The sequence below is a fragment of the Cetorhinus maximus genome, chromosome 2, assembly GCF_964194155.1.
Source record: "Cetorhinus maximus chromosome 2, sCetMax3.hap1.1, whole genome shotgun sequence".
In the NCBI taxonomy this organism is placed as follows: Eukaryota; Metazoa; Chordata; class Chondrichthyes; order Lamniformes; family Cetorhinidae; genus Cetorhinus; species Cetorhinus maximus.
Genome location: NC_135880.1, coordinates 72,652,458 through 72,678,087, shown reverse-complemented (window position 1 = coordinate 72,678,087; position 25,630 = coordinate 72,652,458). Strand labels below are relative to the sequence as shown.

General features: G+C 38.5%; 1 protein-coding gene across 2 annotated transcripts in view; it reads left to right on the top strand.

Annotated features, from left to right (window-relative positions):
• The window catches only part of LOC144695080 (ephrin-A5-like), a 208,746-nt gene extending 190,353 nt beyond the window's left edge, over positions 1-18,393 (top strand). Inside the window, exons 3-5 of one of the 2 annotated variants that reach the window (XM_078565999.1) lie at positions 10,545-10,610; positions 10,961-11,041; positions 15,772-18,393. In XM_078565999.1, coding sequence (XP_078422125.1) covers positions 10,545-10,610; positions 10,961-11,041; positions 15,772-15,890 — 266 coding nt within the window. In that variant the 3' untranslated portion in view covers positions 15,891-18,393. The remainder of the gene's footprint in view (positions 1-10,544; positions 10,611-10,960; positions 11,042-15,771) is intronic. The other variant, XM_078566008.1, reaches the window with a different exon arrangement.
• Positions 18,394-25,630: the final 7,237 nt, after the last annotated feature.

The following is a 25,630-nucleotide window of genomic DNA, read 5'->3' as shown; positions in this document are numbered from 1 at the left end:
TCTTCCAGAGCACTCTCACAGAAGGCCCATCTGTTCCATATTCATAAATGCTGCTCTCACTTACTTGAGCGTAGTCTTCCCTGGAGTAACATGGTAATGATATTTTCTGTGAGAGACTAAAAAGATCTAAGCATACTCAGTTGTGCTATTGATGACGGTAACAAGGCAGTAAGTAAACCCTGACTTTGGGTAGCACTAAACACCTTCCACAGTGCACCACAATGCTGACTTTTGAACAAGTTGTGTCTTTATGAATGACTTAATATCAACCAATGTGGAAGTTTAAATTGTTCAGTTTTTTTCTGTTCTATTTTGCAGTTCTAAATTAATATGGAAAATGTGTTTCTTCGAAGTTTAGCGTTTAATTATATATTCTATTAGAAATCCCTGAGTCCAGCATGTACATCCAAAGTCAAATTGATGACATGCATTAGGGGATTGACCATTTAACTATTTGTTCCTTCACCAAAATTCAGAAATCTGACCGTGTAGGATCAAAGGAATAGAACAGAGTGGAGGTCCAGCTCCTAATTTGAGCATATTTCAAGTTGGTGTTAAAAGAAAGTAAGACTTGAGTTTGTTGCAGTTTGGTAACCTAGAGGTTGTGGTGCTAGCTTAGATGAGCAAAAGCCCTGGATCCATTGAATTTAATAAAGCTGGTTGCATTGTGGGCTGACAGATAACTACAAAAGCAACTGGCATGCTGTAAAAGGCCAAATACTTCACTAATATCCTTCAGCAAAGGGAACCTGTCACCTCTATTCAGTCTCGCCACATGTGATTCCAGTTCCACTCCTGTGTGGCTGACTTGTGATGGCCTCCGGGCAAATAGGAATGGATAGTAAATACTGCTTTGCCAGCATCAATCATATCTCAACAGCAAGTGAGAATTAATAAAGCATTTTGTTACTTTCAGAAATATATCAAATTATCAAACACAATGACTTACTGTGCCTGCTGTTATGTGATCAAATAGTGGATCCATTATATGCAAAGATGAAGTGTATGGACACTTGATGTGTTTTTGGTAGTGTTGGTAGAGGGAGGAATGCTGATCAGCACATCAAGAGAATTTCCTGGAATTTATTTTGCCCAGTTAAACCAAAGAGAGAGGCCTTTAGTTTAATGCTGCAGTTGAAGGATGGCTCCACTGAAGCAGGTATGATCATTTTTTTTTTGTTCTGGTTTTCTTGTGGACCAGGAATGACAACTTGAACCTCCCCAACCCTTGGTTTTCCAACTCTCCATGAATACAGACTTGCAGAACCCCCACTCACCAATGCCATCCCTAGTTAGCTTGCCAGGAACCATTTCCAAGTGCTCCCAACCTGCTGCCCCTGCCAAATTTGACTCCTGCTCTCAGCACTTGCATAGTTCTGGTCAGCTTCAGATGGGCTTCAAATTTGGGGCTTGCAAATGAGGCCCCACGAGGTTCAGTTTCCCAGGCCTTATGGTGTGGTGGACCAGATGAGCCACCACATGCAGTTAAAATTGGTCCTAACATATAGTATCGCTTTCAGGAATAAAGTATGGGAGAAAACTGTAAATGATAACTCTTTATTTTTCAAACAATTCAGACTTCAAGATTATCGTTCAGGTGCTTCATTTTAAAATTTGCTTCTTAGTTTTAAACCAGAAATAAAAATAGTCACAGGACAGAATATGATATTATGTTTTAAAATCTTAAACTTCTGCTCTTTTGCAGATTTATTAAGCCAGCCGCTGTAAATTGCAATAATTTTTTTAAGGAAATTGTGTGGTTTTCCAGCCTATTAGTGATTCACAGTGTTTTATTTTCTGAATAAGGTGAGGATAATCCATCCTGCTCTCATAAAGCACACATTCCAAGCCTAAAATTAACCATATTGCATTTCAAGTGAGAAAGAAAACTGCATTATTGTGCATTAATTGTAATTCAATATCAGCGATTATTACCTTATGTAATGTAGTGTGCATTAGTGTAACACCAAACCAGACTTTTAAGATGCTTCAAGTTGTTTGGTCAAGCTCTTCATTTTTATAAGGTGCAGTGTAGTTTATGACCAGCAATAAAAATAATTATAGGACAGATACAGTATATTTTACATTTTAAAGTGGTGAAATTGCTCTGCATAGTTTATGTTTGCACTCTGTAGTGATACATTGTCAAGTCAAACTAAAAGACAATGAGGAGAGTCTCCAGTAAGACTGTTGTCGACACAATGGAATGTCAGGTGCTTTAGAGTCACTGGCATAGACAGCAGTTATTATTGCTGTGTAATGAATCCCTCCATGTTGCCTCTCTTTTACATCCTGCCAGATAATGGTCATAGTGATATGGTGCATATTGCTTTTAGCTCTTGAATTAATGTAGAAATTCAGTGCAATTTCCTACACAATGCATTGATTGCTGGCTGAAAATTAGTCCCTATCCTAGCAAGGGGCTTTCCAAACTAAAAAAGAGTTTAAAACAAAAACTGACATTTGAGCATTAACTATCCAGGTAAAAATCCTTTGTAATGATCGTTCTGAAGGAGCTAGAAAACCCCAGGAGCATCAGCATCTGAGAGAGGAACCAAGGTTAATATTTTGGATGGGATTCATAACTAAACTTATATTTATCAAGATCAGTGCAATTATGTAAATTGGTGAATTGTGAGATAATTTGCAGAACAAAAAAGTCAACCAGTCGAGTTGGATCCTAGTTGATGGAAAATGAGAAGATGGTGATGTAATGGTAACGTCACTGGATGGAGGCCCAGGCTAATATTCTGGGGACACTGATTCAAATCCCACCATGGCAGCTGATGACATTTAAATTCAATTAATAAATCTGGAATTATAAAGCTAGCCTCAGTAATAGTGACCATGAAACCACTGTTGATTATTGTAAAAACCCATCTGGTTCACTAATGACCTTTAGGAAAGGAAATCTGCCAGCCTTCGTGTGACTCTACACCCACAGTAATGTGGTTCACTCTTAACTGCCCTCTGAAATAGCTGAGCAACCCATTCAGTTCAAGGGCAAGTAGGGATGGCCAACAAATGCTGGCCTTGCCCACATCCCATGAAAGAATAAAGAAAAAAAAACGATGGCGTGTATTCTTTCACAGTCCCACCATGGTCTCTTGATGCCATAAGTATTAAATTATGGTGCTTAATATTAATGTTTCCTTTGTAGGACTCAAATTTAATTTATTATTTCTCATAGAAGACAAATTATTATCAATAGCTATAACTGTCAGAAGCAAATTTTCATTCTAGTAGCAAGATGAATTAGAATCAACAGTGATGACCAGAATTCAAATAAACCATCAGGACTAAATATCTAACATCAGCTCTTTAAGTGAGTGGAATGCTCTCTGGCAAAGTTGAAAAATTCACTTAAATCCTACTCAGCTGGCCTTAACTTTGGCTTCAACTTCGAGTTGTTGGTGGAATTTCTGTAACAAACCTAAGTAGCGCTGTTAAAGGGAACCATCATCATCTAATAAAGGGTTGTTCAAGTCCACTGTGCCTACATTATAACAGTAACTCAAAAGCTCTTCATTGGCTGTGTTTTGGCTTTCCTGAAGTTGTGAATGTGCTACCTAAATACAAGCCCACCTTCCACTGCATTTGTCAAAGTCAATAACTCAATCAGTGAGGCAATGGTGTTATATTACTGTTATCCTCTGCCATTTTAATTCAGTTTTAATTACAAAAGTAAATAATTTATTTGAAAACCACGGCTTTGTAAAAGTTTTACATTGCGGCACAAACTTAACATCATTATAAACTATTCTAATAGATTTCCAGCCTTGCTGTTTTAGTACTGCAGACCCTTTATACACTGATTTTTAAAATGGGGATTGTTTCATTGTCCAGAGATTAGTACTTCATTCACGCTTATTTTCCTAACAAAATTAACTGAGGTCAACCAAGGGATGGTGTTGATTTTCTCACTGAGTTCTGCATGCTTTAATGCTTTGCTGGAAACTGAGAAAAATCACCTGAAGCCCATTAAATAGCATCGCGGTTCCTTAATATATTTACATGTACAGATCTATTTTTTAAAAGACAATAACTTGTAAAAATTCCCCACAGTATTACTTTGATATAAATGTTTAAATCTCAAATACATGGTGACAGCTGCCAAGAAGCAGTTCAAATGCTGTATTGAATTATCTTTTTGTGATCATGGTTAAAAAGAGAATTCATTGCACAATCAGACAAGATACACGAGCAAAACCCAGGTTGATGTGGTCATTTCCACATTGTATGCGCCATTTATTAAGAAAAAATTTCTGCCAGTCCGGTGACATGCTTATGTATTATTTGGTATTCTAATTAGGTTCCTGTTTATTGCAGCCTTAAATTAAGTTTGGGCTCTGCAGAGAATTTGCTGTTTGCTACTTTATCAAATTTTTTTTGGATTGAAATATTTGAATTTCCACACCTTGAATTAAATGTAGTTTTATTTTGTTTTCTCGCTGCTTTATTTTCCTTTTTTGTTTGAATCCTGTCATTGCATTTTTCTGAAGCAACAGAATAGCACTGAAGCAAAGGGCTTGGAAATTCCTCAGGATCCCACTCCACTAGCGTATGTGTGGCAGAGCAGAATTTCTGTCAGGGTCTCCAAGTAAATTCCAGGGACAGTGTCATTATATATAGCAGGAATGGGCCACTGACGTCTGCATGGGCACAGTAGTGATCGTTTGGGACTAATCCTGTCCATCTTTTGAAGGTGGACCTGAATCCTCTGGCCCAAATTGGCCAAAGGTAAAGAAATTTTCAACCTCTTCACCTCCAGCTAATGAAGACAATCACTCTCTCCAGGATTGAATCGCAACTCTAGAGAAAGTTTGGGTCCTGGGGGGCCTCAATGGGACACACAGCATGTCCTACCTGGCATGAGTTCTGCTGAGGATTTTCAAGATTGGCAAAAAGAGGAATTTCCTGGAGAGGCCCAGAAATAATCCTACCCACCTGTCACATCTCTTTTATGTGGGAATTAGGTAGAACATCACCACCTCATCCTTCCAGAATTTTAAAACCAGGATCAGGCCCACGTTCCAGCCTCCCTCACTATTCAATCCCCCAACTCTAATACCTTTCTCCCTACCTTGATTTTCATGCCATGCTATGTCCTGCCAAAGCAATTTTGTTGCCTTAGGTTATAACAAACTAACATCCTTGTAAATGTACTTCGAGCAGGTTCCATTGGTTAAGGGTCAGGAGTGGAAACTATAGCACATTTTCTGCTACTTAGTACTTAGCACAAGATGGTTTTGCCAAGGATAGGGATTCCAGCATTTCCCTGACTGAGGTCATCTAACTTACGACGGAGCAGATATTGAGCTGAGGTCTATGTAACTCAGCTTCTCCCTGTGAACAACTGTGGAGCCTATTGGTGGGGGTTGGAAATTTGTTGAACACAATATATCTTTGAATTATCAGGAGTAGGCTGTACTTGTTTGCATATATAGTTATGTGTGTCTGATGTGTGTGTGTGCATGTATACATATATGCATATATATTGTGTCCATTGGCATGCCTGTATTTGTGTCTGTGTCCATGCCAGTGTCATTAAGAAGTAATTTAATATTGTGCACCTGTCTTTGGTTATTACCATGTGTACTCAGTAAGTTAGATGTTCTGCTCCAAGTTGTAATAAAGATTCAAAAAGTCCCCTGCTATCAGATGTTGGGCCTTTTCTGAATGTCAGAACACTTGCTACTATTTGCAGATTTCATTTGTATTAAAATTAAACTGCCCCTGAAGTAATTTATCACAAAAATTGCCATGTGATTTACCCTGTTTTCTATGTGATAATGGGGATGTTTGAAACTATCTGTGATGGATGTATCTGGAAAATTGAACTCCAGCACACTCTAGCTGCTTTGTAGCATTCCCATATCTAGTTTAATTAAACAGTGACAGAAGAAAAGACTAGACCGGGTGGTGCTATGTGTTAACACACTGTCGTTTTATCTCTACTCCTTGATTTAAATCCAGCCCAGTCTCATTTCTTTGCTAAGCTGCAAGAACCAATAAGAAATGGATTTCCATAATGTGACCAGTCCTGGTAGATATAAGCCCACAGTCCAAAACTGCTCATTTAATTTACCATGAATTAGTTATCTCATTTAGACAGACCATAAGGTTAGCTTGTGTGAGAGATGGAGAAAATTACACTGGTGCAGTAGAGGGTGCTGTTCTGAACTTGGGGTTGTGGTTTCTTGTTTGGTCAAAGTAGCGGTTTGGAAGAATTTTGCATAGATGCCAAACTAGAAAACCACAAAAGCTGAGAAGCCGGTTGAAAAAACTAGCACAACTTAATAAAGCAGGGCAACAAAAACTACCCTGAATATAAGACACTTAAATGTAGTGAGAATGTAATGTAATTGTCAAAGGCTATTGTGTGTACCTGTAGCCTATGCTACCACCTATATAGCAGGATCTTCTCTCTGTTTCTGTGTGCTGTAATTGTAGGGACTGGAGGTATATATTGGAACTCTGGCTTTGCTAAATGTGATTATTACCTCGAATAATGTGCTCCACCTGTGCTCGTGTTCCACCTTTCTTCCCCCACCCACCCCAAGTCACAGAGACACTGTAGTTTTGTACCCCCAGTTAAAGCAGGTAAGGTTGCTGCTCTGTGGAAACAAAGCTCTGCTACATGCTGCTATGAATACCAATTCCTGGAAATTCTACCTCACTGCTATAACACCAAGAATTCACACCCATAGTGTGTATCAAAGTTCTGGTGTGCCAGATCAGTTCTAGGTAATGGTGAAGAGAGAATTGGACAGTGCCACTAATATTTTCTGCAAAAAAGGGAGAATGGAAAAACTGACCGACCACATAAAACAAAGTCTTGTATGGTTTCTTCCTGGAGCATTCTCCTGCAATAGCATTCCCCAGCTGGATAGCTATCACAATAAACAGCATCATATAGCATGTACTAAGATAGGAAAATATCCAAAGGCATTTCACAAATGAAGGATTAGAATGCCAAACAATAATTATGGTAGATTTTCAGGTGTGTTTGAAAAGTTGCAACCAAGCCAGAGGTGTTTGGGAAGACAATTCCAGAGTGCAGGATATGATGGATTGTCTCTAGTTGCAACTTGAAAAAAAGCAACAGGGAGCATTACAGATTTTTGGTCGATTCTGATTTCATTTTATATGCATTCAAACAGGATCATTTTGACTGGCTCTCAAAAATAAAATGTGTCTCCAGCAAACAAATGAAGTGATGAGCACAATTTAAAATGAACAAAACCCATAATCTACTGTCATAATCCCTTTAAAATTGTAAATGGATTGTCTCTGGTGGAATGGAATGAAGATGGAAAATGCAGTAGACTGGAATTGGAAGAGCAGGGGTATGAGGGGAGAGACGATAGAATGTGGCCTTGGAGGGAGTTTTAGACAAGGACCAAATCAGGGCTTGGAGGTGAAGAGCAAATAAAAATTGATTAGAGTAGGGATGATTGAATGGGACAAATACAACTGAAAGTTTACAATCTTAAAGGGATTATGACAGTAGATTATTGGTTTTGTTAATTTTAAATTGCGCTTATCACTTCGTTTGTTTGCTGGAGACACATTTTATTTTTGAGAGCCAGTCAAAATGACCCTATTTGAATGCATATAAATAAACCCATAAGTAAAGTCAGAATCAAACACCAATCTCTACTGCTCCCATTTGCCTTATTTCAAGTTGCAACTAGAGCTTTTAATACCTGTGAATACTAATTAGAGATTGTGACATGCATATTTCTAATACAGTCAATCTGCCAGTCTGAACAATATTGTTGTCACTCCAGTCATAATGCACAGTGGAAACTCCCACCACCTGAAGCTAGTTTAAAATTGCCAGTGTGACTTAAATTATTCTGGCAAATCGCCAGTCACTTCTTGCCCTGAGGAAAACCACAGTTTGTATGTGTGGTGGAAGACAGATGAGAGGTTTGGGGGATGGTAATACAGTAATGTGCAAAGAAGATCTGGGCATAGATGAGCGCAAACACCAAATTTTATTTGAAGTAAGTGGATTCTTGTAGTTTTCCGAATTGCCATTGCTGTTCTTGTTTAACTCAGGGAGCAGTTATACCAGTTTCTATCCAGTTAATACTCTGGCACCTGTAATGAATGCCTCACTGGAAACATGACAACTTTTACTGTGTTTCTGGCAATGGACAAACAGTTTAAGTTGCGAGGAGCTTAGATTCGCTGTGCCTTGTAGAGATGCCTGTATGATGCTAGGCAAATTTGGTAAATGCTCATGGGGTTTTCAGGTGATGCTTGGTGGTCATCATCATTCTGTAAGGATACTGCCATCATCAAAAGGACTTCTCAAAACTTCAAGTTACGTACTGCAGTCATTGTATCCATTCACTTTGCTTGACTAATCAAGTATTTAGTGACTTGCATATTTGTATTTCTTGATGCAGATCGGAACCAAGCTCATGAATTTCCACTGACTTCAGAACTCTTTCTGGATTGCTTTTAAAAAGACAGTTGTAGCTGTGAAATTGTAATTGGTTAGTCAGCGACAAATTTGAAGAGACACTTAAGGCCATGGTTGGCATCATTAGGCTTTAGTGGTGAAAGAGGAAGCAAAAGATAGTCGAGCAAGTTCAGGGAAAAGTTTTCATGTAGGTTAGTTCAGGGTTAAACTCAGTATTGACATGTTGAGTTTCCTTCTGTGCAATGTCTGATCTCACAGAACAAGTTAATAGGGAACGAGGCCCAACAAAGACTGATTGATCCATTCTCTTATCAGGAGCTACTTTTCTAAATGCTCCTTTCTTTCAAACACAGCCCATTGCGATACCACAATGATCCTAACGTTCACTTTAGGCACTGTTGGGGAGAAATCCTTTTGTGACTGTGTTTTGTAATCTGTATTTATTTTCTGTGTGAAAGTAGTCAAGGTCTTAGTTACTACCGACCCTTCAACGGTATTGATGTGAATAATTTAAGACTGGTCTCTGTGCATCTTATTAACTATTTTAATCTGTCTAGCTGATTTAGTTCTGATTTCTTGGGTCTTGCTCCTGCTGTAGACAGCTCACAGTACAACCCCTTGTTCATCTCAGCACTTACCAAACTTTAATGTTCCATTCATACATTGTATTTTATACCTGCATTGCTTTTTTGTTAATTTTAATAGCTCTAATCTTTTTTGAGTGTTCTTGTTGCTCTGTTCCCTTGCTGTATCTCTCTGCCCTACATCTCTCTTTTTAAAAAAAAGACTGTCAGGAGTTTCTTACTGCTTGCAAACAGAATGACCAGTTTGGACTGCTTGAGCTAACAGAACATCTTTCAGGTTTTACAATGATATTTGTGGACAACTCCAGCTGTGCGTTCTTCACATAAAAGCTTCTGTGCAAATCAAATTGTCCAAAAATATAATATTTAGCTCTTTTAGCTCATTAAGTTGATCCAACAGCTCAGGCAACAGCTTAGCCCACTTTAATTACCAACATCGAAACAGAAAATGTTGGAAACTCCCAGCAGGTGAGTCCGTATCTGTAGAAAGTGAAACTGAGTTAATATTTCAGGTCAATGACCTTGAGTGTTTCCAGCATTCTCAGTTTTTATTTCAAATTTCCAACATGCACAGAATTTTGCACTTGTTTTAATTGCCAACATTTAACCTCTCCACTTTCACTTTAGTACAGTATAATACTTTTAACATAATTTTCCTGTCTCCATTATTTTTCTAACTGGTTCTTTTTTTTAATAACTTGTTACTGTTCCTCCAAATTCTTTTTCCCTCTTAAGCTGATTTTGAAATTAAAGGTTCTTTCAAGGAAACTTGGACAAGGGTTGTGTGAAAGATGCAGAGAATATCAAGTCCTGTCCAGCTTGTGCCCAGGATTTGTGAAAGTTTTCTTTTATTAGATTTCCTGTGGACAAGTAAATAGTCCCATAGTTTTGCACAGCATCGCTTGTAACGTAGGGACAGCAGGACCCACAGGAAAGTGGTCATTTCCTGCCTGTAATCACAAACCTCAAGCACTGTGTCCTAATAGCATGTTGTGTGCCTTAATTTAGTGATAGAGGAGGCAGCTCTAAGTTGTGTGATTTAGTGGGAGCTTTCAGCCAGGCTGCTATGCTCCAAAAGATTTGTTACACATTTCAAAGTGTTTAGGTGTACTGACTGACACTAGAAGGGGGAGAAAAATCAAAACTTAATCAACCAACTTCACTACAAAACCTTTTATTCCATGATGTATCATTAAGATGATCAAATTTTTGTTTTGGACCTTGCAAAACATTCAATGTTATCTTTTCTGAAATCTCTAATGCCACAAATTGAGATTTCTGACATCAAATTGATAAATATTTTTAAATAATAGCACTTTTACATACTGCCTTCAGCAATGTTAGGGTTCAGTTTTGGTGTAAAATTACACGTACAAAACATTAAATCTTTTTCCAGGCCACAAAGCACTACTTTGTTACATTAGCTCCAATTTACGGATTTCAGACATGTTTTAACTTGTTAGTAACTTTAAGTAAGAGTTCTATTGCAAAAACTTAAAATTATTTCTCTTCACACTTCACAGCTTCAGCTATCCCAGATAATGGAAAGAAGGCTTGTTTAAAATTGAAAGTTCTCGTGCGGCAATCAAGTAAGTTCCTATGACAGGCTTGCAAGGGTGGCTTTAGCGCATGCTTTTATCGTAAGCACCGGTAAAACTTTTTTTTCTCTTACTGTGTTTACCTTGTATGGTACCTGTTCTGTACACAGTATTTTCATTTTTTTCCCATCTTTTTTTCTTACATTTACTTACATTTCTTCACCAAGCTTTTATGGCAGTTGCTAACTTGTTGTTTCTGCAAGTTTTCCATGGTTAAAACAAACGGACTACTTCAGCACTTTTGACATGTACACAACGTGCAACAATAAAAAAAAGAAAACAGGGAAAAAGAAAAAATGTCACACTAACATATTTGGCTATTATTTCTATTTTTGTTATAGACAGCTGTTCGAAAACTGTAGGTGTACATGAAAGTGTTTTCGGTGCTAACGACAGAGTAGACAGTTCATTAGAACCAGCAGGTTAGTATGCTTAGAGAATCTTCTAACAAGTACGTCTGTTCTCTCCCCCCCCCCCCCCCACCTTTCTTATTGACCCTCCGTCACAGTTTGCATGCCCTGCATGGGTTCAATGTTGAAAGCTTGTTCACCTGCCCACCCTCCCCCCCCCCCCCCCCCCCTTTGGTGGTGGTCTCATTGCTAACTTTCTTCTGTACATATTGCAACAGAATGATGCAATACTTCTTGCATGGTGTGCCAGATTTTTATTATTGCCATTAGCTAAAGGCATGTGACATAAAATGAAAGTCAACTGATTTTGTACAGTGCTGGATATTCTGCTTAATACAAATGTAGTGAGACAGGATATCCAGGACATATAACACTTCTGTCTTTTAACTGCTATATTGCATTTGCTTTGCAAATAAATTGCTTTAATAAGGAAGAAGTTAAATTAACCAATCTTTTTAGTGCTCTGATAAAACTGCCTAATGATTTATGAAAATAGAAGCATGCAATTGACTAATTCTGTAATTGTTATGTGGGAGGGAGGGGTTTGTTCCAAAATTGAAAGGGGTTGCAGTTCTCATGTACTGCAAGAAATGTGTCCATGACAACTGAAAATAGTCACACTGTGACAGATGGCCCCCTCAGTTTGGTAGAACCCAGGCTCTTGTCTGCCTGCATCACTGCCTTGAACAGAAATACCAGACCTGTCTGGAGCATATTTATGTGTCTCTTTGTATTTTTAATGTTGTCCTTTCCATTAAAGTCTGCCACCAACATTTATGTCTGAGTATTTTTAGTTGTGTTAGTAACTCACTGCTGCTGCCAATATTTTAGCAAATCTAACATGAAAATTGATGCAACTCAATATTGCTGTTCATTTCATTATTGTGAAGTACTGAGTGGCACAGTGGATTAGAACATTCACCTTTCACCCTTGGAATCTGGATTTGGATTCAATGCAGATTGATGGGAGCATACTCTGTGCTCATTCACATGCTTTCTCTATGAAAGAATTGTATTGATGTGGTGCCGTTCGTGACTGTAGGACACTCCAAAGCGCTTTACAACCAATGAAGTACTTCTTGTGGTGTGCTCACCGTTTTAATGGAGAAAATGCACACTCCAATTTGTACACAGCAAGGTCTTACAAACAGCAGTGACATAAATGACCAGATTATCTGTGTCAGGATAAATATAAGATCCAGTCTAGGAGAACTCACCTGATTTTCTTAGAATAATATCATGCTATCATTTATGCCCACCTAACCAGGTGGAGCTCAATTTAACATCTCGTCTGAAAGACAGCATTGCTTACTGTATAGCAGCCATTCAGCATTGCACTGATATGTCAACCTAAATTATATGATCAAGTCCCTGGATTGGGGCTTGAACCCACAACCATATGACTCAGAGATGAGAGGGCTACCAACTGAGAATAGACTGACACCTATCTATTGCTATCTACAGCTCTCTCTCAAATTCTGAGAGGTTTGACCCTGAGTAAAATTATTTAGGAAAGTTTGAGATCTGTATCTAATCTAATCTGTATCTGCATAGCACTCCAAGAATATCATCCCAAAACATCCTATAAAGAACCTTGCCTAACTCCACTTTCAGAACAGTGCTAGTTGGAAATCATGAAATCTGGTTTTGCAGCAGTGTCTGTTGGTCTTTGTTCAGAGAAAATCAGTGAGGGGACTGCCACTGTGCACAATTTGTTTTCTTATTCCAATTTTGACTTTCCCTATCTCCTATCCTCTCCAGTAGTGTGCATTCTCTCACTCTGTCATACTTCCATTGGTGTGAGGTGCCCTTGTATTACCTTGGCCAGGTGGTGATTACTCACATGCAATCTCCGCAATGAATGTCGGTGGACTATCCAATTGTGGAGTACATTACAGCCAAACCCAACCTGTCCCCACCCAGCATTCAAGCTAACACAGCAATCATTACTGCAAGTTGTATCATGATTGAGGCAGTAACCCTGGCTAATATTGTCCCTCTTTCCCTTTCCTGCCCCTTCCTTTCACAATAGAGCTTCAGTCAATTAATGCTCCTCCTCCACTCATCATCTGAGATTGGCTAAGTCAGCACTGCAGTGCTGGAACCTTCCTGGCCTCTATGACTAAAAAAACTGAGCCATATTTCAGTTTTTTCATTTTTTTTTAGTTTTAGTTGTTCACACTAATTTTTTGTCACTGTGACTTGAGACTTGGAAATACAAAATAAATTCTTATCATAACATTCTCATTCTCAAAATTCAGGACACACAGACAAAATGGTTAAAAGGGACAATTTTGCAATTCCATATTTTGTAGAGTTTGACATTCACAGGGACTTTGATGCTATAGCCCTATTTTTGATCTGTGCTCCCTTCAACCAATGGGAATTTGGCCTCCCACCCCAACAAAGACAGGACTCCATGCATCAGAAAATCAAAATGCAGAAGAATCGTGTATCTCAAATAAACAGCTCTTCTCAAGAAAATGTACCCCATGCACCAAATGCGCTCACTATCCTCCAATGCCCACAGAGGTGAGGAAAGTCCTCTTTAATGACAAATGGGCAGTAACTTTAAATTGTCTTACCGCTGCAAGAGAAAAGCAGAAGTTCATGCTCAGACCACTCATCAGTAGCAGACTCGGTGCTCAAGTTTATATTGGTACCAAGGAAAGAAAATTAGGCCAATTGTTGGGGACTGCTTGGCTATCCCTTCAATCCCCAATAATGGTCTTATGTGAGTGGAGAGTGCTGGGGCTGTTACTACCACCACAGCTACTTATGTTTATATAGTGCAGCTGAACAGCTCGGTGTATTTGCTTGGGTAAGGGGATTTAGGGAGTGGACATGAAAGACTTGGACAAAGATAGGTTTTAAGGAGGTTTTTGAAAGGGGAGAGTAAAGTAGGAAGGTGAATGGTTTTGGAAGAAAGTTTCAGGGAGCAAGGGCAACATGGGTGAAAAATCAACCTCTGCTAGTGGTTCAGAGAGAATGAGGATCAAACAGTATTTGTGAGGGGAAAAGAGGGTGCAAGTTGGAAGCAGATACTGGGGAAGATCTCCCAGATAGACCGAAGTGAAGTTATGCAAGGGTTTGAAGATCATTTTGAAAATAATTTGCTGGAGTAGAGAGATGAAGGCAGGATGTGGGATTATTGGTTGTTGGGCAAGAGAGAATTTGGACTTCATAGTTTTGCATTTGGAAAATTCTGTGAAATTTTGATCAAAAATGAAGAGAACACTAAGGTTATACAAGGATCAGATCAGAAATGTGTTCCTTATAATAGCAAATATATAACAATTCATGTAAAAAATGGAATGACAGGACTGGATTCACAAGACCAAAGTCTTACACACCAAAATTCTAACTTAGATTATTCTGTCTTCTGGTTAATGATTTGAAAGAACAGCCTTGATAAGGGTGATACAGTGGATTTCCACTGCTAGCTGTGGTTAGTAACATCACAAATGGTCCTGAGAAAAAAAATCAAGATCTTTAAACAGAACATGTTTACAGTGTTGCTAATTCATAGCAGCCATAGAAAAGCACGTCCCAGTATACGCCCCTCCTCCCCCCCCACCCCCCGTAAATTTTAGAAACAATTTTACCCAGTAAAGGCAATATTTTAGAATTACACAGCCTTCTGTGTAACCCTAAAAACATTGTTATTCATTGTTGCTCAAATGTGAAATGCTAATTAAATTTAACAGATTTCTCAGTCCAGTGACTTTGACAAAGATTCCATTGTCCAAGGAAGGAATAAGATGCTAAATTCCTATAACTGAAGTTTTTCTAATTACTGTTTGTGTATTTGTAAGAATGGAAACAGTTCCTCCCCGTCCTAAGAACCAATAAATAATACCCTTACAACTCAGAGACAAAACAGTGAACAGATCCTATACTAATATTTGTGGGATCTACTTCCAGAGACAGCAATGGAAACTGATTTTTGAAAGTATTTTGCAGCCAGTAATTCAGATTTTGTATTCTGTGCATCAAATGTGGAATAAGTACATTATTTCCTCATTTACAAACTAAGTTTTAATGAAGAAATACACTCACTGTGCCGTTCAGCTGTTGCCAGTTTCTATCTGGATACCAAAAAAAAGTTCATTGTGATTGTATTAGCAGCAGCTCAGTGAGATGCTCTGTTGGTTTTCTCATGCAGTTGAATATATATTTTTGCAAAATCAAAAAAAAAATACTAGATCTGATTTACTTTAAGTAGCTTCAAATAGTTGGAATGAATTTAATTTAAAATCTTCCTTCATATGATTTCATTTTGCCAGCAAAATATGCACTGTTCAATCTTACAATCTTTCCAAATATTTTGATGAGAAAACCAAGAGTAGATGTGGTGCATGAAATCACTTAATTTCTAAGCAGGTTGTTCAATCAATTAAAATTAACAGGACAGCTCCCAGGCATTAAAAAAACTCAGCTTGTGGGTTTGTGGGAAGAAATCTTATTTTACTCAAAATATTAAAAGCTCATCAGTGCTTCTTAACCGTCACTGTTTTTGGTTTTCCATTAAAGTTAGTTAATGAAAGACTTTCCAGTGTGAAAGAAATGAGAAGTTTGAAATGCAATGCAAATTTTTAGAGCATTCAAAGACAGGATGACAATGAAATGTATTTGCCTGAGGAGCTTGGCTGACCTATAATTGTGACTAAAGTACTGCAGAGCGTTCTTTCTGTTGTCTTTTGCTGTAACAGTATTGGTTCTTCTGTTTGTTCTCTCTATAGATGATACCATACATGAAGCTGAGCCATCGCGCGGTGAGAACAATGCTCAAACACCCAGGATATCCCCGCTACTTTTGGCGACTGTACTGTTCCTTTTCATAACACTTTCAACATTGTAGTGTTCAAAAATCCAAGGAACCTCTGACACAGCATGGCTGGATCAGAAAACATCACAGATTCTGTAACTGCACTGTTGAGGAGGGGGAACATTCAGTTTATTCCAGACACAAGATTTATTTTCTGTCAGGAGAGTAGAGAGTGATTCAAGTGGGAAGATGTATCCAAACTGATAAACCCCCCAAAAATGCCAAATTATATTTTGAGACTAATGATTCTTATTTTCCCTGTACATTTCTTCTTTCAAAATACCCCTAGGTGGTTTAGCTCTTGTCATCCAAGTGCAGATGAGAAACAGTAGTGGCAGATGCAGTCACTGAAGAATAAGAATATTGAGCAGAAGCCCAAGAGGGTTTTACTTCTCCATGCAATATTTATACCTTCTCACTCAATACCGTAAGATGATCACGCAAAGCATCGAGTCACCGTGTCAGGACTTGAGGGGTGATATTACGAATAGATATAACCCCATCCCTCTCGGGAGTTATAATTGAACATGTGTCTGAAGGGAGAGTTTCTGTGCTCATGCAGTCGCTAACATTGTCTGTAATATTTTGTATTTTCCACACATTTCCTGTTTCACAAGCCCTCAGCAGGGCTTTGTGTTTTTTGTAGATGTGTGTACACTGAATAACCTTTGAAGAAATTGGGAAGCATTACAGAACTGACGAGTGGTGCAGTTAGCAATAGGCTACTAGCATTCTGCAGAACTATTTGCGAAACACAAATATAAAGGTTAAAATTGTAGATTAGAAATGCTGATGTCATTTGTAATATGGATAATTTTCATGTGAATAAGGATAGATATTGGGCATATCTGATAATTTTGCCGTTTATTTTAACACTGTTCTACAATTGAAAAACTAATGAACTGAGAATGTAAAAATACTGCATTTTTTTCCTGATAAACTGGATTGCAATCCAACTCTACTAGTGATGTAACCATTGCATTATTTTGTTCTGAGCAGCTGTAGGCTACAGTTCATTATTGGACATTATTAATTTCTGGCAGTTTAATCTGTTCCACAGTGGTTATTGCCAACATATTTTAGTCAAGAATGGATTCAATATTAAACAATTACTGAATGCCCCTGATATCATGGAAGACATTTAAGACCAACTACTTTCTTGCTTGTTCGTTTTTGGTTGCCTTTTTAAGCAGGGAAATAAGGATCAGTCTGTTCAGTGGATACTGTGTATCCTGTAATAGTCTATAACATTAGTGTTAGCTTAGTATATTGATTTGTACCTTCTTCGAGGGCAAAAGGAAAAAAAAACTTGTTTAAATTCTGTATTATTAGCAACCTATGATGTAAATAGTGTTTGATAAAGTATTAATTCCAATTCTTACTTCTTTTATAATTGAATACAATAGAATTTCTGGATTTGATTGAGCAGGTTAAGCAAACAGATCTATGTTGGAATGGAAGATGTATTGCTACAGTACTGCTAGCTGCGTCAGCGTATAGTACAAACGCTGCAGAGAGCTGGTTGCAGCCTGCAAATTGCTTGTTATGTATGAGAGGGGAGCAAAAACTGTGACTTAACATTCAACGTATTGGTCCTAAATGTTTGAGGCGATGTGGAATTCTGATCACAAAGCCCTCTGTGAAGAGGCATGTTGATCCTGCAAGTCGATCGATTTGTGTTCCTGGTTTTCTTTCTCTCCCAAAGATGAAGTGAATGTTTAATGGGAAGATCTTGCCAGTATCATTGTGGCATACGCGTAGACTCGAGTAAGGAAAAAAAAAAGTTTGTCGGTATAGTTTTGTAAATTTCGTCTACTGTTTTGCCCCTTTGTGTGGAAGCAGCTCATGACAAGGCCAGAAATAGGGGTATACTATACCTGTCAACAAGCAATCGCACTCACTGACCTACCTTGCTATGTGGAATGGAAATGGTTCTATAAATTTTAGAAGCATAGAAATTAATCCACTCCCCCTTTATTCACTCCACGTAGATCAGCTGTTCCGTGCTTTCATCTAAGCCTTCATTGAGCGGTGAATGGGCAAATCTGTTCTATTTGGCAACTCCAAGTTTTTCCCATGCATTCGCCCCCAAACTGCTCTGATGCGAGACGAATCTTCTTACAATAGCGTTGCTGCCATTGTCTGTACAGTTTAATAAATGCTGGCATGCTGAAGGTTACTCATGGAGTCTGCTAAATCTGTTTTAGATGCTTACTCTTGACACTCCGTTAGAGCCACTCATTGTGTGTGCGTCTGGATATTAGAGTCCAGTTCATTGTTGTCCTGTGCCTGTACTACCCTGCTCAAGAACCGCTTGAAAAGCAGATTCCTTGCACTTATTGAAGTGCTTTTTTGACTTGCTTATAAGAGGGGAAAAACCCTGTGGTCTGCTGCCATGTGGATACTCTATACATCTGTTTTGTATATACACGTGTCTGAGCAACTATACATAAATAAAACTAAAGATGTTCATCTTTATAAATAGTATGAATGTTCTGTGTCTTTGACCATTAAAAGTTTGAAAATATGTTTTAAAGGGCAGAAATGCGTCTCATTCTTGATATCTTAATATTCGGAAAATAAATAGCATGTCTATTATGAAAACGCAGATTGGGGGGGGCGGGGGGGGGGGGAGTTATGCCTTTCCTACCTCAAACGAAATCTCGAGAAATGCACTCAATGTGACATTCTCGCGGGAAAGAATGATTGTTTAATTACTTAATCAGGTTTTATCTACATCTGGCTTGACAATTGAAACACAATATAACAAATAGTTTTCATGTAATAATTCAACTGAAATTCCGCTGACATGACATTGAAAAATAATCAGGCCACAAAGTATCTTAATTTCAAAAGTAGTACTTTATGAGATATTGTGGTTAATTTGCTATGTAGTAAATTCTAGCATAATAGTTTTTAATTGAAGCCACACTATTCGCGAAAAAGCGAGGCGAGAAATTGAAAGGTTCTTTCACTCCTGAGTTTCCAGTTGGGACCAATAGGATGGCAATCGCCTTCCTGCTATCTCTGGGTGCTGGCTCTCGAAGCGAAATCAGTATGGCCTCGGTGACCACGGGTTTACAGCACAAAACTGACCGCCCTTATACATAAAGGTCACATCAGGCGGGGAAGTCATCTGGTAGAGCGGGAATGGAATAATTGCTTTGATACAACGTAGGGGCATTTCTGACTAGAGGAGGAGGTTAGCGGGAAGTTAATGTCGAACCCAGTTGATACTTGACCTGCTATTGCTTGATATTGTACCACGTGATCAAAGTAGAAAATGATACAATTCCCAGGCACCAACATCCCCCTCAACTTGATACACAGGGCACCAAAAACAAAATTAAGTCAGATCAAACACTAGGTACTGAATTAGAACCGCAACTTGAATGTATAAACTTTTTATATTCTATATTCATCATGCATATGTTATGATAATTTACAACTAGAGATTAAATTTGATCTTGATATAAAATAAAATCACGAGTTACTGAAATTATATCCCGCGCGGAATGGGATTAAGTTATAACTGTAATGTGTTAAAATGTAAAATTAACCTCCAGCAGCTGTCTTGTTTCACACACAAAACCCATGGTTGTTTGATAGTATAGTGCATTGCAGTTTCATTATTTTCTAATGTGGTTTTAAAATCCAGGGGACGCAGTCTGTCCCTTTCAATTTACCAATAAAAGACCAGAAGCACTTTTATTGAACAGGTTGTTCTTTGTTTGGTATTTAAAATAGAACTTGGCTGTTTACCTTTTAAGGTAAAAATTCATTGAGAAATGTGGAAAATTGCCATAGTCGAAAGTTGCTGTTTAAATGTTGCAATGTAGAGCTCTCACATTTTTCAAAGACGTTCTGACAAACTCTCGGACACAAGCCCTTTGAGATCACAGGACGAATATGTGATCTGTATTGAGGTCAGAAAAGTCACAACTTAAAGAATGCATCACTTTCAATCCTGATAAGCAGAACAAGGACAGTATGACAGGCTAACGTGAACAGCACAGAGACAAAACCAATCACACGAAATCTAACTATCAAAAAATGTTTGGGTGCAACCTACTTTGAGCATTATTAATTTACAAGATAGTCAAACATACAATTCTAACTGCTATACGTTTTGAAGTGCAAATATGCCTTTGTGTTAATCTTTGCTACCTCCTTAATCGCCAACAAAATTAAACGATGTAGGACATTAATAAAGATCTCTGTCATGTTTTACTGTTATGCTCCCACACATGCACACAAGATGCCATTTGATCAGCCAGACCATTGACTTTGGGTCGGTACTTATTCAAATGCATACTGCATAGACTGAAAGAAATGTATATTTAATTTCCCGTCACTTCTAAGAGCATAGGGAGTATATTTCTAAAGAACATAAGCAATGATTAATTTCAGGTGGCACTGAAGAAATGCTTGCCTACTGCAAATCGGACCATTTTCATACTTCTCTCCAAAACCAGCCAATCAGCATGGACTGTGAGCTCTATTTACTTTAGATCAGATACATATTTGATTCTATTCCTGTTGTGCAGTAATTTGATTTCATTAATACAGACATATTTTGCACGAAGTGCAAGGTCGGAATATTTCCCCATCGGAAACTATAGTTCCTAAACTGCAGATATCAGTAAGTTTAAGGTTATCAGACAAACTTTATTCCTCCAATGTTTTGCACAGCGAAACATGAACTACACAAATATCATTTATATCGTTCTAACAACTGCTGATTTGATAAAAGCTGTAACAATAAGTTTGCCTATACCATACAGCGATTCTAACATGCTCTAGCTACTACATTTTTATCAAAGATATTCGTAAATGTATTTCAGATAAAACGTCCAAAAGAGAAATACTTTTAAATTATTTGCACAAGTGATGTTTCCAGGCCAGTGTCCTGTGTGCACTGTTGTACTCCATCTCTTTCCTCCACACATTCGATCTATTTATCTTTATAAATGTATGTTTTGGTAGCTCGTGGAATTGAAACCTGCTTTTCAAACCCAATATATTATCCAGAGTCACGGGTCTGTCGTTCTCTTTCAGCCGAGGTAAAAGAAACAAAAGTGCAAGGATAGAAATACAGGGTAAATAAGGAAAAAGATAAACGCTAGCAAGATTTGTTGATTTAAGCGTGAGTGTATATAAATAGATAGAATGTATAAATACAGTGAGAGCAGGGATGAATTAAATGTAAACAAATACAGCAAAAGTCAACATACAGAAGGGAAATTTGGGATAAGGACAACAATTTCTGAAGATTCATCTAAACAGACGTGTACTAGCATTGTAGGAAACGTGATTACAATTGATTAAGTATTTGTTCAGGTGAAATAAAACACCGTGAAGTCTTGTCAATTCCGTGTCAATTGACAGGAAAGTCCAATCCGCTTTATGCATAAATTGAGGTTTTATAGTCTGTCTAGGTTTAAATGTGGAAAATGCATATAATCACGCCAGACACAATGACATAATCCCATTTCAAATCAAAATGCGATATGGAACCGTGCCTTTACAAAAATTTAGACCAGTCGGAGGCGTAATGCCAACACGTAAAATTAGCTGAAGCTCCTGAACATCACTTGTGAGAAAGGTAATACGGGAGATGTAGGCAAAGTAAACACCTCAGGGCTGGAATGCAAATAAATCATTTGATACACACGCCTTAGCGGGAGGTGACAACAATCCAGGCAGTATGAAAGAACCCACTGACTAGTGAATGTTTCACAGGTCACCCAAGAGTTCTTCTGTACGTGTGATAATGGCAGATGATTCGGAGCGGATTTCCTTCTGACCCTCCATGATAAAGACCCTTGACCCTCGTTCAAGCACACTTTACAGAGCAGAAAGCGTTTGTTGTGTCCAAGTTATTATGCCCTGCATAAGAGATCACTTAAACAGTATTTTAAAAAGCCAGATTAAAACAAGTTGCAGGATATCAAATCAATTGGCGCGGTGGAATCGTTTCAGATCAATAATCCTATTTCTGCCCATTCTTGAACCACCTCACGCGGTCCTGTACAGTTGAAGGAGTCATACTCAACTCCATTTTCGCAGTTGAAAGGAAAAAAAACTTTCTAACGCTCGTCTAACATGAAGCAGAATCCAGTGTCAATGTCATACATCGTTATTGACAACAGAAAGAGACTAGTGACTGATGCAGGTTGGTTCGCTAGCACCCAGTGTTGATTTGCAATCTGGGGACAGCTTCCTAACCGATTGCCCCTACTCTCTCCGACCCGCCAAACAGTTACATTTGTTGAAGCCTCGTTTTTCTTCAGTTCGATCATGGGATATGTATCGTCGGCATGGTCAGCACTTATTGCCCGTCCCTAATTCCCTTAAAAAAGTGATAAAACAACAGGTCTTCAGGGTTCACTTTTGCCCTTCATCCCTCAATTAGAGTTAACCTAGAATATAAGGTTCAGACCCAAACAAAAATGATGAATAACGAATTTACTTCGCTTACTTCAAGCGCAAGATTACTATTTTACTGTATTTCAACTACAAATACAACAGTTTCTGAAATACAAGTCTAGCTAAAAAAAATGACTCTAATATTAAATAAAACAGACATTCATTTTAATTTCCTATAAGATGCCTGTTTGATTTGTGATCTGGAGTCAGTCATCATTAACTATTAAGCATCTGCAAGATGATATGTTATCTACACATGTATATTTCCTTCTGTAACAGAAACCTCAGTAATGACGTTATCATTCTATCAGATGCATAGCTTTCTGGATAGTATGTAATCCCTGAATGAAACTCCATTCCTTCCATATAGGCATTTACAGTATGGTGTTTCGATAACTTGTTTAAAAATCAGATCTGGGGTCTCTACGTCAGTGATTTATGATTTTAATATCTCATGGCAGAGACACCAAACACAACATATATATTAAGGAGATGGAAACCCAACAAACAAGGTCATCTCGCTTATTGCCATCAGTAAAATATTGAGGCATCTTGCTGTAAGGTGTATACTGGCAGTATGCCCCTCCCTAAATACTTATTTGCCTTTTATGACTTAAAGATTAGAATCTCAATGGGTCCAGGAAATTGGCGGATTCACAGAACCTATAGGTTTGGAGGGTTTTCAGCTCATCCATCAGATCAACAAATATGCTCATAAACATCCATAACATCTCTCAATTGTCATGTGTACCTGGATTGCCAGACTCTTAACTACATGCAAACAAAGTACACAATTAAAACACCAATTTAGACTTTTAAAAAAGCTTTTCCCATTTGCCCTCCAATTCTGTGTTCAGTTTGTCTCCAAAATTACTTTAAAATCCTTTGTGTTTTTGTTTTCTTTTGGAATGAGGGCAATTTTTAAAAATAAGGATTTTATGATTGAAACTATCTTCCAAGAAAACTAATCCCTGAAATCAGACCCCAAAATCAGATACCAAATCAGCTGTCAAAAGCAGTCCCCAAATCAACCCTCAAATGCAATCCCCAAATCAGGCTCCAAAACCACAACAAAACCAGTCCCCAAATCAGATTCCAAATCTGATTCCAAATCAGCACCCAAACCAGTCCCTAAATCAGATCCCAAATCAGGTTCCAAACCAGCACCAAAGCCAGCCTCCCCCAATCAGTCCCCAATCAGACCCCAAATCAGATCCCAAATCAGCACCAAAACCAGTCCCTAAATAAGATCCCAAATCAGATTCCAAGCCAGCAGCAAAACCAGTACCCGAATCAGATTCCAAATCAGCACCAAATTAGATCCCAAAGCATCACTGAAGCAAGTCCCCAAATCACACGTTAAATCTGATCCCAAATCAACACCAAAACCAGTTCCCAAATCAGACACCAAATCAGATCCCAAATCAGCACAGAAAACAATCCCAAAATCAGCACTAAAATCAGTTCCAAAATTAGATCCCAAATCAGCACCAAAAATGGTTCCCAAATCAGAATCTAAATCATCAAAACAGTCCCCAAATCAGACCCCAATCAGAATCTAAATCAACACCAAACTAGTCCATAAAACAGACCCCAAATCAGCCCTGAATCCAGTCCCCAAATGAGATCGCAAAATCAGTACCAAGACCAGTCCCCAAATCCAATCCCAAATCAGCACCAAAACTAATCCCCAAATCAGATCCTAAATCAACATCAAAACCAGTCCCCAAATCTGAATCTAAATCAGTACCAAAACCAGACCCCTAATCAAACCCAAAATCAGCCCCCAATCAAGTCCCTAAATCAGATTCCAAATCAGCACCAAAACCAGTTCCCAGATCAGACTCCAAATCAGAGCCCAAATCAACAGCAAAACCAGTCCCCAAATCAGCACCAAAACCAGTCCCCAAATCAGACCCCAGTCAACCCCCAAACCAGTCCCCAAATCAGATCCCAAATTCAGCACCAAAACCAGTCCCCAAATCAGATCCTAAATCAGCACCAAAACCAGTCCTCAAATCAGATCCCAAATCGGCACCAAAACTAGCCCCCAAAACAGATGACATGTGCACATGCACTGTAATAGCCCAGCCAGTTTAAACTTCTGATGGGCAGATTTGCGCTGCCTGGAACCCTCCACCAAAATCAGCACCAAAACCAGTCCCCAAATGAGATCACAAATCAGCAGCAAACCAGTCCCCAAAATCAGATCCTAATCAGCATCAAAACCAGTCCAAAATCAGACCCCAAATGAGCACCAAAACCATTTCTCAAATCAGACCCCAAATCAAAATCTAAGTCACCACCAAAACCAGTCCCCAAATCAGCACCAAAACCAGTCCCCAAATGAGATCTCAAATCAGCAGCAAACCAGTCCCCAAAATCAGATCCTAATCAGCATCAAAACCAGTCCAAAATCAGACCCCAAATGAGCACCAAAACCATTTCTCAAATCAGACCCCAAATCAAAATCTAAGTCACCACCAAAACCGGATCCCAAATCATCACCAAAACCAATCCCCGGTCTTCAAAGGTTTTGAAAGATGTGGCTCTTGAGATAGTTGATGCACTGGTTTTAATTTTCAAAAATTCCCGAGATTCAGGGAAGGTTCCATTAGATTGTAAAATAGCAAATTTAATTCCTTTATTCAAAAAGGGAGGGAGGGAGACAGAAAGCAGGAAACTTTAGGTGAGTTAGCCTAACATCTGTCATAGGGAACATGTTAGCAGATATTATTAAAGATGTTATAGCAGGGCACTTAGAAAAAATCAACACAATCAGGCAGAGTCAACATGGTTTTGTAGAAGGGAAATCATGTTTAACTAATTTATTAGAGTTCTTTGAAGGAGTCACATGTGCTGTGGACAAAGGGGAACTGAGTGGATGTGCCATATTTAGATTTGCAGAAGGCAATTGATAAAGTGCCACATCAAAGATTATTGCATAAAATAAAAGCTCATGGTGTGGGAGGGGGGTAACATATTGGCATGGATAGAAGATTGGCTAGCTAACAGGAAGCAGAGAGTTGGCATAAATGGGTCTTTTTCTGGTTGGCAGTATGTGATGAGTGGTGTGCTACAGGGATCAGTGCTGGGGCCACAACTTTTTACAATTTATATAATTTACTTGGATCAAGGGACTGAAGGAATGGTCGCTAAATTTGCTGACAAAGATAGTGAGGAAAGTAAATTGCAAGAGGATGTAAGGAGGCTACAAAGTGACATGGATAGGTTAAGTGAGTGGGCAAAGATCTGGATGCATAATGTGGGCAAATGTGAAATTGTTCATTTTGGTAGGAAGAATAAAAAAGCGTATTATCTAAATGGTGAGAGATTGCCGAGCT